The sequence below is a fragment of the Physcomitrium patens genome, chromosome 25 (assembly GCF_059467195.1).
Source record: "Physcomitrium patens ecotype Gransden chromosome 25, ASM5946719v1, whole genome shotgun sequence".
Taxonomy (NCBI): Eukaryota; Viridiplantae; Streptophyta; class Bryopsida; order Funariales; family Funariaceae; genus Physcomitrium; species Physcomitrium patens.
Window position 1 is genome coordinate 8,915,864 of NC_143434.1, and position 16,405 is coordinate 8,932,268.

The following is a 16,405-nucleotide window of genomic DNA, read 5'->3' on the forward strand; positions in this document are numbered from 1 at the left end:
TGATTGGAAGACAGCATTCCGTACAAGGTATGGCCATTTTGAGTATAATGTCATGCCCTTTGGTCTTACCAATGTTCCAGCGGTCTTTCAACATATGATGAATGATATTTTTTGAGAGCACTTTGACGATTTTGTTGTCATCTATTTGAATGATATTTTGATATTCTCCAAAAATGAGGAAGAACAAGAAAAGCACGTTCGTTTGGTCTTGGAGAAACTATACAAGCGAGGACTATATGCCAAGTTGGAGAAGTGTTTATTTCACCAAATAGAGATGGAATTTTTGGGATTTGTTGTGACTACGGAAGGCTTGAAGATGGACCCAAAGAAGGTGGAAGCAATCGTATCCTGGGAGGTTCCAAAGACGGTTAGAGACGTACAATGCTTTCTTGGTTTTGCCAACTTCTATCGGATCTTCATCAAGAATTACTCTCAAGTTACTGCTCCTCTCACTTGGTTGACATGCAAGGATAAGCTGGAATGGGGACCTCTAGCGGAGAAGGCATGTCAAGACTTCAAGACGACATTTACTATGGCTCCAATCTTGGTACATCCAGACTTTACAAAGGCCTTTTATTTAGAAACTAATACTTTGGATTTTTCTTTGGGAGCTGTACTTTCACAAATGGGAGAAGACAAGAAGCTCCATCTGGTTGCATTCTATTCTCGAAAGTTCTTTGCTGCTGAAATCAATTATGAGATCCACGATAAGGAACTTCTTGCTATAGTGGATTCTTTCCAAGAATGGCGTCACTTTCTTGAAAGAGCTGCATACCCAGTGACCGTATACACAGATCACAAGAATTTAGAGTATTTCATGTCGACTCGAGTTCTAAATCGACATCAAGCTCGATGGAGTATGTCGCTATTTAGGTTCGATTTTGTTATCACTTATCGACTTGGAAAGCAGCAAGGACTATCTGATGCCTTATCGAGGAGATCGTATCTTGTACCAAAGACTGGAGAAGCAGCATTTGATCAACAATGTATGACGTTGTTGAAGTCAGAGTAATTTTGGCTTTGTGCTACTATTGTGCCAATTGATGCTGACTTCTTGAATCAGGTATGTGCCGTGACCATTGAAGATTTAGTAGCCATTGATATCAAACAGCGTGCGAATGATGACAAGTTCAAGGTGGAGGGAGATCTTTTATACTTTGACGAATGGTTGTATATCCCAAAAGGACCAGCATGACTCCGAGTTCTTCAATCTCGCCATGTTTTTCTAGCTGCGGGACATTTTGGATTCAACAAGACCTTGGAGCTTATTTATCGAGATTTTTGGTGGTCCCAAATGTGGAAGGATGTGAAAGATTTTGTCCTCTCTTGCGACATCTGTTCAAGATCCAAGAATCCTCGACATCGTCCTTACGGACTCCTACAGCCATTATCGATTCCACGTTGACCATGGTCTTCAGTTTCCATAGACTTCATCACGGACCTGCCATCATCGAACTCATTTGATAGCATCTTTGTCGTGGTAGATCGGCTTACAAAGATGGCACACTTTGTCCCTTGCAAGAAGACATCGTCTAGTGAAGTCACAGCAAGGCTCTTTCTCGATAATGTGTATCGTTATCATGGACTACCAGATGATATCGTATCAGATCGAGGAACCCAATTTGTATCAAAGTTTTGGAGATCTCTCTTTGAGATACTGAAGGTGGATATCAAGCTTTCTTCGGCTTTTCATCCTCAAACTGACGCCCAAATGGAATGGGTGAACCAAGTCTTGGAACAATACTTACGATACAACATCAACTATCAGCAAGACGATTGGACCACATATCTGTCGCTAGCCGAGTTTGCATATAACAACACCTTCCATGCGTCAACTCAATACATACCATTCTTTTCCAACTATGGATATCATCCAAAGCTTGATTTATTGAGTCCATCGACAAATAATAATCCAACAGCTGAAGGATTTGTGAAACAACTATCAAAGCTTCAAAATACATTGAAGCTTCAATTACAATCCGCTCAAGAATCCTACAAGGCATCTGCAGATAGATTTCGGAATCAAGCACCTACTTTCAAAATTGGAGATAAAGCATGGCTTCTTCGACGGAATATCAAGACCAAGCGACCATGTGATAAGTTGGACTATCGAAGATTGGGACCATTTATCATCCAGAAGCAAATCAATCCAGTGGCGTACCGTCTGGAATTACCGGCTTCTGTAAAGGTACATCCAGTCTTTCATGTTTCTTTATTAGAGCCTTATCGAGAGTCGTCTTTTCCTGGAAGAGTGCAATGTCTGCCATCTAGTATTGAGATTGAGAACCACGAGGAATACGAGGTTGAAAAGGTACTAGATTCACGACGAAGGTGGGGCAAGTTGGAGTATCTTATTCATTGGTGTGGCTACGATATTAATGAGCGAACGTGGGAGCCAACTGAAAATCTTGCCAATGCGCCGCAAAAGGTACAGGAGTTTCATCAACAACATCTTCATAAACCTAAGCTGGTTCGATGATAGCTTCCTTCCAAAGCTTGCTCACCCAAGAATATAAGAAAAGGGGAGAGCACTACCAAAATTCATAGTTGATGTAGTTATTTTCTCCAAGATAAAATAGAATTTTTTCAGTAGCCATAGTTTGGTCTTTTGATATGGATAGCCAAGAGATAGATACTATGCCAGTCAGATTATCTCAACCAACTAGCTCACGAAGGCAACCCCGAGATGAAGAATTGCATACACCATGACGACGACGAAGGATACCAAGTAATCAATCATTATTGATTGTATTTGAGTTCGAGCCTACTTATGATGGTCAGCCAGAAGGCATATTTGCAGGACAATTTCACAATGAGGACACGAAAGTTCATGCTTGGTCAGAAGTTGAAGGCATGGGCCACTACCGTTGGCTTCAAGGGCCAATGAACCACTTGCCTCGTGAACAATAGTTGGAGTTCATAGCAGACATTATGCGACAGATCTTCATTTTCTTGCATTGGTACTGATTAACAATAACATCGCTTCTCAGAGACCTCGAAGCTAAAGGAGGGGGTGATGTTAGGGACGTAGTCTTTAGAACCTTCTAGAAACAAGTTTCTAGAATCTTCTAGAAGCAAGTCTCTGGAACCTTCTAGAAGCTTCCTAGTTGATAAAAGTTCCTTGAGAAGCTTCCTAAATAGGAATATATATTGGAATCGAGGCTGAAGAGTTCTTCAGTCTCGACAACACATCTCTTCGAGCTCTAGCTCACCTCTTTGGTGTTGTTCTTGTATTCATCTGATTAATCTAGTTCTTGCCAATTCTTCTTGAACTTCTTGTTAGATCTCGAGTCTGTATTTCTATGTCCGTGACATGCTGCAAATATAAACTATTTACATGTATTATTTTTATATTTGGTTTTTATTACTTATACTTAATAATTCAATAAAATATGTAAACACATTTTTGAATTGAAATCCATGGTGTATATAAAATATTTAAAGTTAGTTTATTAATTTTTCACTATTTAAAAACTACTTGTAACAACTTATAACACATTTATTAAAAATAAAATTAATAAAAATTAGATTATTTATATGTATGATATTTATAAAGCTTAAATATTTTTCAAAAAAATTAGTAATAAATAATAAAAAATATTTATATTTGTAATTAGACATCAATTATATGGTATATTAAATAAATCTTGTTGATTTGTATAAAAAAAGAATTGAAGCATAATTTTTAAAATTTATTTATATATTTCTTTTTCCTCTAATATTATATGTGAATTTATAAAAATTAATTTGATTTGGTTTGATTTAGACCAATTTCAAATTGTATTAAATAAAACTAAGAAAACATTATTTAAACCAAAGTATGGAGATTTAAATCCAATCCAACCAAGTCAAACCAACTATTTTTAAATTTTTATTTTTTAATAATACATAAACTACTAAGAGAAAATTTGAGGCCAAACCATGTCATAATTCATTTTATTATATGATGGTTTTATTTATTTTTTAATTTAATGTCAGTTTTTTTTTTAATAAATTAGCAATACAACAATATCATCTTATCTAGTCTAATTACTAAAGTTATCATATTGTATTTTTATAACCTTCAAAAGATATCTAGCATTAATATTGAGTAGAGTTTAAATCTTAATTATTTAAAAAGATTGAGAAAAAAAAACAACAAATTTTTGCTTAGAATATTGGTGCAGTAAGATTACTCCAACCTTAGTATGTAAGTTTTCCATTACCGTAAGCCTTCTCAAATAGAACCAACACAACATTGATGCTAATATAACTTATTGTAGTTTAATATGATAATAGATAAGTTTTGTAGAAATTAACCTACTAAGTAATAATGTCAATTTTTGACATTTGGATTTTTTCTATAATAACATAAATATTTATTTATTTTTATATCAACAATAGTTGCTTGACTTAACTTATTATTTGATAATAATAATAATAATAATAATAAAAACTAGTACTTAAATCTCATTCTTAGAAAATAAATGATTATTTGCAACAATCTCATTAATGTTTATATCATCATTTAACTGTTGTCATTTAATGATTGATATTTAAAAAATTAAACGTTTTTTTAATAAAGTCCATAATTTATTTAAAGTCCTTCCAATTCTTAGAATTCCATGTATTAAATTAAGCAATAATTTTTTTTATACTTAATTTAAGATAAATATTTTTAGTTATAAATATTAAATAATTGGAAGTATGAAAAATGCATATATAACTTTAATAAATAGATATAAGTATTATAAGATAAAAATGTGTCAAAAATTTTTTTTTTCAAGAAATATTACAGAAGTTTTTTAGTCAAAAAAAAATCTTCAACTTCTTTTAAATATGCAAAATGAATATTGTGTAATATCCTAGAAGTATTTTTATTTTTAAAAAGTCATGTTGAAAGCAACTGAGAATTTATATTCTTGGCCACAAGCCTTGTGGTTTCTCAAAAGCTTCAACAAGATCTTTTTGGTAGATAGTACATAAAAACATACGACTAAGGTCATTTGCAATCTTATTAACACTTTATTAGTGTTCTAGTCTTAAACAAAGACTTTCTAATTTATTTGTATTTGACAATAGCCATCTCAGTCTTTTACATCTTATATCTATCTATTTATTTTTTATTTTTTATTTTTTTATTTTATTTTTTGAATGACACATAAATATTTTGTCATTTTACAATCCTATTTAGATATATGTCTTGAATAATTTGACAATATTGACCTTCATAATAACGTAACTTGATCTTTCTTGATAAAGAGAAGATTATCTTCTTTTAAATTAATATTACTTTTGTTGTACCAATTTTTTTCTCCTCTGTCTCAAGTACAAATTTTCAAGTTTTTGGAAGTATATTAAGACTAATAGAGATGAAGAAGGTCAAAGTATAAATGTTGGAATAAATAAAAAAATAAAAAAAATTATAAATCATTTTTTTACTATTTTTTCTACCAAAAATAGGTATAATAAATTGGGATACATAACAAGACTTATAACTTATTATCAAATTTTAGATAAAAGAGTTGTTATTCTTTCAAAATAATCTATTACAAAAAAGACTTCATATTGGCATCATAATATAAATAATAAATCTATTTCCAAAGTTCAAAAATTAATAAAGTAAAATTTGATTCTAATTTATATTTAAAAAAATCACATACAAGTAATATAATAAATTGATATAAATTATATCTATTAATATCATGGTTTTTTTTAGCAAATAAGTGTTTTAAATAATTTTTTATTAAGAACAAGAGTAATTATTTGATTGTATTTTATTGGAATATTTATGTAAAGTAGATATAATTAAAATAGTAAAGCAACACAACTACATACTAATAAATCATAAAAAAACACAAATTAAAAAGAATAAAAATACAAACTTAACATTAACTTCAATCAACATATAATTACATAAAAGAAATATTTGAGTGATAGAGATGGATAGTTACATTTTAAATAGTGTTTATAGTTAAAACACGCAGCTCAAATTCCTGCATCGATCTGCACCGTCTAGACACCGAGCAAGACAAAAATAAAGCATTCCCATATTTAAGCTACATCCAGCCAAGGTAAATACGTTCACACCTTGTGCGAGCTGTGAATGGTATTCAAAAGAAACATTCACGTAACTGAGTGGGTTAAGTATGTATGTATATATATATATATATATATATATATATAAGTAATCTTCATTCCTAATTGCCTTGATTAGTTCCAGTTTCGCAAGGAGATCAAGTTGCTGTGGCACCAACCTGTAGAAACGGCGGTTGGATTCACCGGGCACCCATACTCACATCCACGCACAGTAAATGAAGGGATTGAATTGTGGATCAGAGACGAGAAGGGCATGACATGTGAGTGGAGTGGAGTGGTGTGTGGGGACTAGACTGGAGGCAGTGAAGGGACTAACTGGGGGCAGTGAGTGAGTGAGAGAGAGAGAGAGCGAGAGAAAGAGAGTGAGAGTAGGGGAGTTAACGCGGTGAGCTACAACAACAGGAGCGGGAGTCGGTGATGCAGGCCCCAGATCTAGAATAAACAATACACACCAGTCATGTGAGACTAGGACGGTGACAAAGCTGCTGCTGCAGCCACCGCGGTCCCTTCACTTTTTTACGTGAACTTCGTCGAAAATATCCAATACAATATGCCGATCCGTCTGAAATTAGAGCCTATGCTGCACGAACATTCATACCACAACCATCCGGCGGATCGCGCTCGTGTCCAGCGAAGCCTACACGTCGTGATTCCTACGCTTAATCAGTTTCATGCTCATAGAGGGCTTGCTTTCATTGTGCTCATTGCTCGAAGTATGTGCCGTTAAGGCCCGGAAACATGGCGTACCTCATGGGGTCGTCTATCTTCGTAGCGGTTGCAGGAACAGTATCTAGATCCTCGTGACTGCCACAGTAAAAGTGCACATGTCTCTGGTGGCCTTGTAAGCGAGCATTGCTTATCCTTCGGGTTTTAAACTTCGGATAATTTGACAGTGTCGGGTTTGAACCAAGCTGATGGGAAATGACCGCAAACCGCCCAATAGATACTCTAGACATCCCCCGAGACTGGCAACAGCAAGCCCGAGAATTTGGACGTACATGCAACATGCACGGCGTTCGATTCCAGAGAACAGTGTTTCGTGAGTAGCGTTTCTTAGCATTTCTCTAGAGGGTAATAATAGGGTGGGGAATCTGATAAGCTTCGCGGCCGCGTCCAACATCCGATTCGATTTCAGGGTCAGCTTGATTACCACCCAATTCTTCACCGCAAGTGGAGGTTCATATACTCAGTAAAGTCTTGCTCAGTCACGAGACGTCCACCAGCGCAACGTGTTCAGTGCTTACCGGGCGCGAAAAGATGGCTCCTGGAGGTGGTCAACGAGTTTAACGACCGTGAATTAAAATTCCCGGATTGTAGCCCATTCAGCACCTTCCACGGGCCTGACCTTGACAGTTCATTTATCTCACAATCAAATCAACAGATTCGGAGAATTATAAGCAACCATTGGCGCCGTCCCATTCTGGTACACCACTGCTTACCGCCTAGGGATAAACCCATAGAAGATTGAACCCGAAAAGGTATCTTTGAGTTCACACGAGGAGAAGTGTAGGGAGATGCGGTTCGCTTGGAAATGCGGCCAGATTGGCTGCATGAAGTCGTAGAGTGCAAGCACAAGGGGGTAAAAATAATTAGAATATCGGAGAAACCACTTGCCTTAGAGAGGCTGCCACTGGTGCGTCCAGAAGCCAACTTGCGAGAGGGCAGTTTAAATGGGGGCCTCTGGGTTTACTCAAGGTCTATGTGGAGCAATTTGATTCAATCCCTCTCTGCCCAAGACGCTGGATCCTCCCCAACTGGAGACACTTTTTCAGGTGCTTCGATATTCCTGGCCTGTCCTCATCTTCGTCAAATCCCCTTCCCTCTTGCACTTTATCATCGCGTTAGCCGCACCACCACCTCGCAAGCTCCGCACCTTGCGTAGACCTTGGCAGGAAGGAGGTGTCAAGCTGAAAAGCAGTATTGATCCCTATTCCTTTGGACCTGCAGGAACCTTCGTCACTGATCTCTCGGTACCCTCATCACTCCTGTCAGATCGGGGACTCAATATCATATCTTCATAATTTTTCATTGTCGGTCCACATATCCGTTTACTTCGCTGCCCTCTCTACCGCTGGGAGCAGGCTTTCTGGCATTCTCCGGGTTCTTAAAGGCTCCAGCTGCGAAACGATGCAGTTCACTGTGTACGTTGGTTTTGCGTGTTTTGTTTGTGGGGATCAGGTTTCACAAGGATGGACATTAGTTGTAGCGAAAGGTGATTGACGGAGCGAAATAGCGAGGGTCACAGGAGCTTTGATCTGAACTTGGAAGATATGAGGTATAGAAACTTTGTTGCTTTCCCAGCACGGATGGGGGACCATCAGCTTTGAGTAGGAAGCTGCACATAGTGATCCGATCCTTGTTTGTAAAATAAGTCTACAAAATTGATTCACACTGCTTTTTTAGAGAATCAGTGTATTAGGGCTGTCGTTCGAATGATTTAGTTTGTTCTATCCCTTGGTATTAGCGCTGTTTTTTGAATCCCACTAAGGCCAATACACTCTCAAATCATTTATTCAGCGTCGCGAGTAGGATTTTCGATGCAGGAAGGAGACGAGTTGATCGATTAGACTGCGTTGCAGCAATCTTTCGTTTGATGGAACTTCGATACATTTACATCTATGTAGTTCGCAAATTGACGCCGAATACTACGCTTTCGATGATGTAGACGCACCTTGGATTGACATTTGCGAACTGGTTGACAGTGTAGAGCTCACAACTTGAGCTGGAATTAAAACCTACAACTAATTAGTATGTCTTGCCTATTCTTACTGTTTTTGAATTTTAGCGAAACCTTAAGTAATAGCTGGCTCACATTGAGTTTCTGAATGGCAGTGGCTTGATAACGTTCGCAAGTTTGCCTGGGGTGCGCATCGTTGCCGGTTAGAGGGAGTGGCAAGAGATTCAAGCTTTGACAACGAAAATGGATGAGCTACCATCACTCCTAGAGGTACACAATGTCCGAATAGTTGGAATGGGCGAGGAGCTGGTGGTTCTGGCCCACGGGTTTGGCACAGATCAATCCGTGTGGAAACACGTCATTCCTCATCTTGTAGACGATTACCGCGTGATTCTCTTCGATAACATGGGAGCTGGCACCACCGACCCGGAGTATTTTAGCTTCTCGAGATATTCTACGCTGTATGGATATGCTGATGACCTTCTCACAATTTTGGACGAACTGGAGGTGCAATCTTGCATTTTCGTTGGACACTCGGTGTCAGGCATGGTTGGCTGCCTTGCCTCACTGTACAGACCGGAAATATTCTCGAAAATTATCACTATCTCCGCTTCTCCTAGGTATGTCGTCATCATAATTTTGTGTCCAACTTCAGTAACCTCTGGACCATTTGCTATTAGTCGGCTCATCACTGACATGATTTAGAATTTGTGCAGATACCTGAATGATATGGATTACTTTGGAGGTTTTGAGCAAGAAGATCTTAACCAACTTTTCGAGGCGATGCAGTCCAATTTCAAGGCCTGGGTCTCAGGATTCGCGCCCTTGGCTGTAGGAGCAGATATTGATTCCATGGCAGTTCAGGAGTTTGGTAGGACGCTATTCAATATTCGACCCGACATAGCATTTAGCGTGGCGAAAACAATCTTCCAGAGCGACCTGAGGAGCATTCTACCAAAGGTAAACCTAATGCCTCATGCAATCCAACTGAATAAGATAAGATGTGAAATATGTGAGCGGTTTTCAGTAATATCATGACTAGTTCTTCACTATTGCAGGTGACTGTGCCATGCCATATTTTACAAAGCAGCAAGGATCTGGCGGTGCCAGTGGTAGTGGCGGACTACCTGCATCTTACTCTTGGAGGTCCCACGATAGTTGAGGTGCTGCCAACAGAAGGTCATTTGCCGCAGCTAAGTTCCCCCGACATCGTGATCCCTGTCCTGAAACGCCACGTCGCTGGGAATCTGGAGTCTTGTTGAGACTTTTCTCGCGAATGATTAAGTGGACGAACACTTGATCAAAACTTTCATATCATGAGTTTTTAAGCTCTGCCTGGCATTTCACCAATATTTGATTTTGAAGGCGATTTGAGATTGAATCAGCTTTTGCTTTGTTTGAAGACGCGTGTGGGGATTGATCCTACGAATGGAGTCTTTGGGCTCCACCAGATTTTCCACTGGAATTGTGAAGCTCTGCTTGACCTCCTCTAAAGTTGGAAGTTGAATTTGAAGCTAACCATCGTGCGAGGGGATGATCTTGTTTGTTAGCGAGTGCTGCGTGTGCATTCGACATCATGGGATAATGAATGCATGCTGCAAACTCGTCTAATTATATATACATAACTATATGCAATGGCACGAACACTAAACGGAACCCAGCAGCTCTGTATCGTGGCGAGAACTGTCTATTGTGATTCTTCATGGAATGGGTCACGAAAACTGCGACGATTTTTTTCATTCCAGCGCTCCTGCCTGCTGGTCAGGGAGCCAGGAATTAGTTCACATACAAGAAGAGTTGTTTAGGAATTTTCTTTAGGGGATAATGGTCCGATTGTTGCAACTCTTTGCTCTCCAGACCTGCTCCTAAAGAACTACTAGGGTTTGAAATGACAGAATTGGCAGATGAAGAACATGCGAAACCAGCTTGTTCTCTATGCTACACCTTTTTCTGGGATCTTCCCGTTGATGTACATCAACTAGTGACAGTATGTTTCAGTTATCGTTAGTTTGTGATGGACTCTCTGTAATAGACTGCACATGTTAAGAGGAAGTGACGCACTGAATCCGTGCAAGCTGTTACTGAGGAGGTGAATATATTTGGCCGCTCGCTTATATTTGTTTCTTTATTCTCTCGTTTTGTTTATCTTGGTATGATCTACTCTTCTCGTTCTTCAATAAATTACTAGTGAGCAGGATGCCTCTTACTCTGAGTGCGATTTGTGGTTATCCTGCGATAGTTGAATGAACACGAACCACTTCTGGCATTTTAGTCTAATATCCAGTCGAACACCACATATCAACGAAGGCGGAATACAAACTACTAGTATCCTACTACTCCACCTTGTTTCTCCCAGGTCTCCGGCAGAAAAGAGTTGTACCGTTAACCAAATGGATTGCACATTAGAGACAGGTGTTAAACCTAGACATCTTGTTTGGTTCATCGCATCATTGTCCACAAGAGCTCAGCGATGTGTGGATATCGATAAAAGTTCGTGGTCATCGACCCAAGCTGGATTACAAGTCTGCACCTTATCTTAGTGAACAGGTCCCAGCCAACCTTTGTCATCTCAGTATCTTCCACGTCACAGAGAATATCCTGAAGCATTCTTCCTCGATGTGAGCCGACGTTGAGAACGTTGATTGGAATGCGACGCACCGACTTGTAATCTGCACCCTTGATGCGTGCGATACCTCGAGAACTGGTGACAACTAGAACAGGCGCCATTCCGTTCTTTAATGCTCGTTTCAACTTTGCGAAACATTCGATGCAAGGCGTAAGTATTTCATGTACGAAGAGAACAACCGGTCTGATCGCTGCTTGGCCTACTTATTGGCAATGACATTCTCGTGCTGCACTTTGTACTTCCCGACAGACTGTACCACTTTCTGCTTGCCACTCTTTAGTCTAGATTGCTCAGACATACAGCTTCGAGCTGCGATCCAATTGCACTCCCACTGGAAAAGATGAAACACATGTTTGTGATACACTTGTGAGCATCTACTGCTCCTGGTAACTTGTGCTAACTCCTAAGCCCATGTCGTCGGCAAAGCAAGGATCGATGACTTGGAAACGTATAGAAAAGACATAGAAAATCACCCAGTTGAAGCTTCGCTTTCAGAACAAATCATTCTCCTCTTGTATCATGTTCCTTTCTATTTGTAAGACCTGTTTAGAGGGCAAACAGAGTTGGAAGAAAATTCCAAAAGAATCCAAGCATAGGTCCTCAAATATCTTAACATTGATCCATTCTGACTTTTGTGGACCGTTCAGAATCAAATCTTTGGGAGGAGCTCATTACTTTGTGACATTTATAGATGATTTCTTGAAAAAAATTGGACCTACTTTATGAGCCATAAGAGTGAAAAGTTGAACAAGTTCAATATATTTAAAGCCAAAGTAGAAAATGCCACCAAACATAAGATTCAATCCATTTGGTGTGATAACAAAGGTGAATATATTTTTGAAGGCATTTACCAATTTTTGTGAAGATTCCAACATCATCACGAATTTTACACAAATCTACAATCCATACCAAAATGATGTCACCAAATGCAGTAATTGATCATTATTAGATATTGTATGTTGCATTTTATTTGAAAAAAAGTTGCTTGCAATCTACTAGACAAAAGTTATAAGAGTGGCCACCATTATTTTAAATCTACTATCCACCAAAGGCAACTTGGACAAAATACCAAATAAATTATTATTTGGTAAGAAACCACATATCTCCAAACTTTGTATTTTTAGCTTCGTAGAATATGTTCACACACCATCTATGAAAAGATTGAAATTAGATTACAATACTTAGTAATGCATGTTGCTTAGTTGTAATAATAAGGTAAAAGGATATAGATGTTATTACTTGAGTAAGTACCAAATTATTGTACTAGGTGATATAAAGATACTAAAATTTCATAAAATCAATATTGGACTTAATAAAACACTTGAATAAATGATTATGAAGGAACCACCACTACTAGCCATAAGTTGTGAATCAATACGAAGCTCAAGCTACTATGACAATTTATCCAATTTGGATGTACCAAATTCACCCTTAGCCGAGTCCCTATCCAATACACATACATCACTTTCATCTATATCACATATTGTAGTCAATTTTGAGAATTTCCAATTTAATACTTGCAATGAGATTGATGGCTTCTAGCTTATTTTGATGACTTTGTTGCTTTCTTTGAGATTTTTGCTGATATTATGGAAAATGGTGAAAATTTGATTTTTTAAGAAATTGTACAAAACTTGTATTAGCGTATTTCAATTGAATCAAAATACAAATCTATCTAAAAAAATTATACATAGAGCTTAATAAAATTTCTTTAGAAAAAAAATCCAATAACTTTACAATAGATTTTCAAGTTCAAACCAAAATAAATAATAAATTTATCCATTATAGACTCAATTAATTACATGCAAATTCCAGCAAATACACAACATTGATTATTAATAAGTTTTAGCACATGTTGCTAGATAAGAATCATTTCATACTATTAATAATATTATACCTCATAACAAATAAGAAATCCACCTAATGGACATCCAAACGACTTTTTGTGAAAGGCCATTTAGATGAGGAGGTTTGTCTTGAATAATCTGAAAGATTTGCCATCCTCAAACAAGAATACAAAGTGTGTCATCTTCATTATGCACTCTACAAGCTCAAGTAGAACCAAAAGCCTAATATGCTTATATAGATCATTATCTTTGTAGCAAAGACATGCACAAGTCCAATACTAATTCTAATGTTTATTATTGATATGGTAACAATGTCATTGTCTTCTTCTTTTTATATATTGATGATTACAAAATAATCAAGAGTTTACCTCACCTCATTATCAAACTCAAGCAATAGCTTAATAGAAAATTTGCAATGATTGCCTTAAGTTCCATCTGCAAATTTTTAGACATCCAATATACTTGTATTCTAGTAGGGCTCTTACTTCACCAATCAAATTATACACTACAATTTTTCAAGAATTTTAACATAAAAGCATTTTATTAAACATATATTTCCATCAATCAAAGTTTGAAGCTTTTAAAAGAAATTAACACATTGCTATGTGATACAAAATTATATTATGCCATGATTGGTGAGCTTCAATGACTCATAAATATCTATCTAAATATTATATTAAGAATTAGCAAATACAGTTGATATATCAATGGTTTGTAAGAAGCCTATTTACATGCTTGTCTTAGAATTTAATTGTACATCAAATGGTACCTCTTGCTTGGTATCTTTTTCAAAATTAGAAAAGACAACCATTTCTTAAGATATTCAAATATAAATTATATGCGAGACCTTGATGATTGTATCTAAACTTTAGCTTATTTTTTTATTTTAAGAAATATATTTGTATTTTGGTACTCTTGCAAATAAATATTAATAACATGATTTTCTTATGAATTAGAATACTGTGCCTTAGCAAATTGTATGTATGAAGCCATTTGGCTTAAGAGGTTTCTTTTAAAAATTTCATGTTTGAGGTACTGAATCTATTGATATTGTATGCAATAATCAAAGTAGAATTAAGATTATATATAATTTAATATTCTAAGATAAAATCAATTATTTTGAGACAAATAGATACTTCACTAGATTAAAAATAGACTTTGAAGAAATTAGGATTATTTAAATTAATACTAAAGATCAACATGTAAGTATGTTAACAATGCCATCATATATAACAAAGTTTGAAATTAGAAAAAATAGGCTAAATCTTTGAAGTCTAGCTACTATTACTCTTACAAATTAGCTTAAACTTTAAAGCTATTATATAAACCTCTCAACTTCTTTTTTTTCTTTTAAAAGCCTTAAACATTGATCTACTAAAATATTTCACTATCTCCTAACACTCACTTTTTATACTATAGATATAAGGTCAAAATCCTCTTTTAATTGCATAGAATTTAGTAGTCTATTAAACATCAAGATTCTTTCTTCTTTTGGATCTTATTGAATAAAATGATAATATTATATTACATGTATTCTTGCTTAAGAATGCATTAGATACCTAGTTGTAGAAGATAAGTAGAATGCAACAACAATTCTATTAGGTCTAATAGAGTCTTAAATAAACTTTAAATAATCTTTACCAATCTTAATCAAATTTTAATTAATGCAAGTAAATTTTAAAAAAAAATTCAAAAGAAATATAAAGACGTGATGAATTAATTTTAAAAAAATAACAAAGAAATCATAAAAAAATAAAAAAATAAACCTTTAGAGAAATAATAATAAAATTTTAAAAAATACTAAAAATAAAATAAAAAATACTAAAAATAAAAATCTTAAATAAATTTTAATCAAATCTTAATTTAATCTTATTTAGAATTTAAAATCCTAATGAATCTTAATTAAATTTTAGGTCAAATCCTAATTAAATCTTAATTAAATTCTAATAAAATCCTAAACCTTAGACCAACACTAATTAAACTTTAATAAAATCTTAGTCAAATTTTAATCAAATTCAAACAAAATCTTAAATCCTAATTAAATTCTAAATAAATCTTAAATTCTAATTATATTCTAAATAATTTCTAATAAAAGCTTAGACCTTAAATCAATTCTAATCAATCTTTAATCAAATCCTAAAAACTAAGTTAATAACATGCATAAAATAATTGAAGAAGATTACATATAATAAATAGATAATAATTCCAAAATCCTATTCAAGGGTCAATTGACTTCTTTTTTAAACCTTTATGTTGGTATTTTTAAGCCATTATTTCTTAATTTCACAATTAAAATTATTCCAAAAATTTCATAATTTTTTGAAATCAAGCTAACTACTTTTGAGAAAAATTATATTTTAATCGAATTGGCGGATTGATAGATATCTTAGAAATTATCAAGGATTCTTTAAATCTCAATTTTTGAGACTACAACCTATAAAATCCTTATATGCTTCATTTTAACTGCTTTATTAACCTTAAATTTTATATACATATTTATAACATAAAAAAAAATTAATTTTTACTTATAAATACACTAAAAAATTCATCAAATTTTAAAATTTGTAAACTTGTTTTTATTTTTCAAAATCCAAATCCACCAAATACATCAAAAACTTTGAAAATCCCTCAAAATTTCAATATTAATCCAAATGACATGAAATTAATACTCAAAAATATTTTTTAAAGTTTTTTCTTAAATCTTGCTCTCTAATTTACAAAAGAACCTTAGAGATAACATAAGTGCTTGATTTTGTATCTTAATATCTAATTTTAGCCTTAGTTGATAATTGATCCTATTTGAATATCAATTCATATTTTTTTGAAGTAATTTTTGTTAAAATCAAGTCTTAATTTCTTCTTATATATGTCTATATCTTTTATTTTTCTAGTCTACCTTATTTTTGCCTTATTTATGGTAGTACAAAGTATATAGAATCTATTTTAATAAAAGATAGTTCTATGTCAAGGACATGAATCTTAAAAACAAATCCTTAATATACTCTTGTATCATTCAAAAGAACTAAAAAGTCACTTAAAGATGATATGATATTAAATTAGAATGGCTATTGTTAAAGTCAAGACAACTAGAAAGTCTTGAAATAAGAATAAAGACTAGAAAAATATTAACAAGAGTGAAAAAGGCTTTACTCTTGCCTCCATATATACTCTTAATTA

At 34.8% G+C, this 16,405-nt stretch overlaps 1 protein-coding gene across 4 annotated transcripts; it reads left to right on the top strand.

Annotated features, from left to right (window-relative positions):
- The first annotated feature begins 7,737 nt into the window (after positions 1-7,737).
- LOC112277505 (karrikin insensitive 2 receptor CA) lies at positions 7,738-10,883 on the top strand. Of its 4 annotated transcripts, none has more exons than XM_024509939.3 (4): positions 7,738-7,850; positions 8,911-9,375; positions 9,472-9,715; positions 9,814-10,883. In XM_024509939.3, exons 2-4 carry the CDS (start codon positions 8,999-9,001, stop codon positions 10,015-10,017), a joined length of 825 nt encoding a protein of 274 aa, XP_024365707.1. In that variant the 5' UTR covers positions 7,738-7,850; positions 8,911-8,998; the 3' UTR covers positions 10,018-10,883. The 4 variants fall into 4 exon arrangements, with proteins under 4 accessions (XP_024365707.1, XP_073387551.1, XP_024365703.1 ...); XM_073531450.2 differs by lacking the exon at positions 7,738-7,850 and adding an exon at positions 7,898-8,048; XM_024509935.2 differs by lacking the exon at positions 7,738-7,850 and adding an exon at positions 8,128-8,353.
- Positions 10,884-16,405: the final 5,522 nt, after the last annotated feature.

Bases quoted from the DNA above. Each gene is read 5' to 3' on its own strand.
- LOC112277505 (XM_024509939.3), top strand. From the start codon at position 8,999: ATGGATGAGCTACCATCACTCCTAGAGGTACACAATGTCCGAATAGTT. The intron at 9,376-9,471 runs GTATGTCGTCAT...GAATTTGTGCAG, and splicing joins ACTATCTCCGCTTCTCCTAG to ATACCTGAATGATATGGATT. The intron at 9,716-9,813 runs GTAAACCTAATG...TCACTATTGCAG, and splicing joins TGAGGAGCATTCTACCAAAG to GTGACTGTGCCATGCCATAT.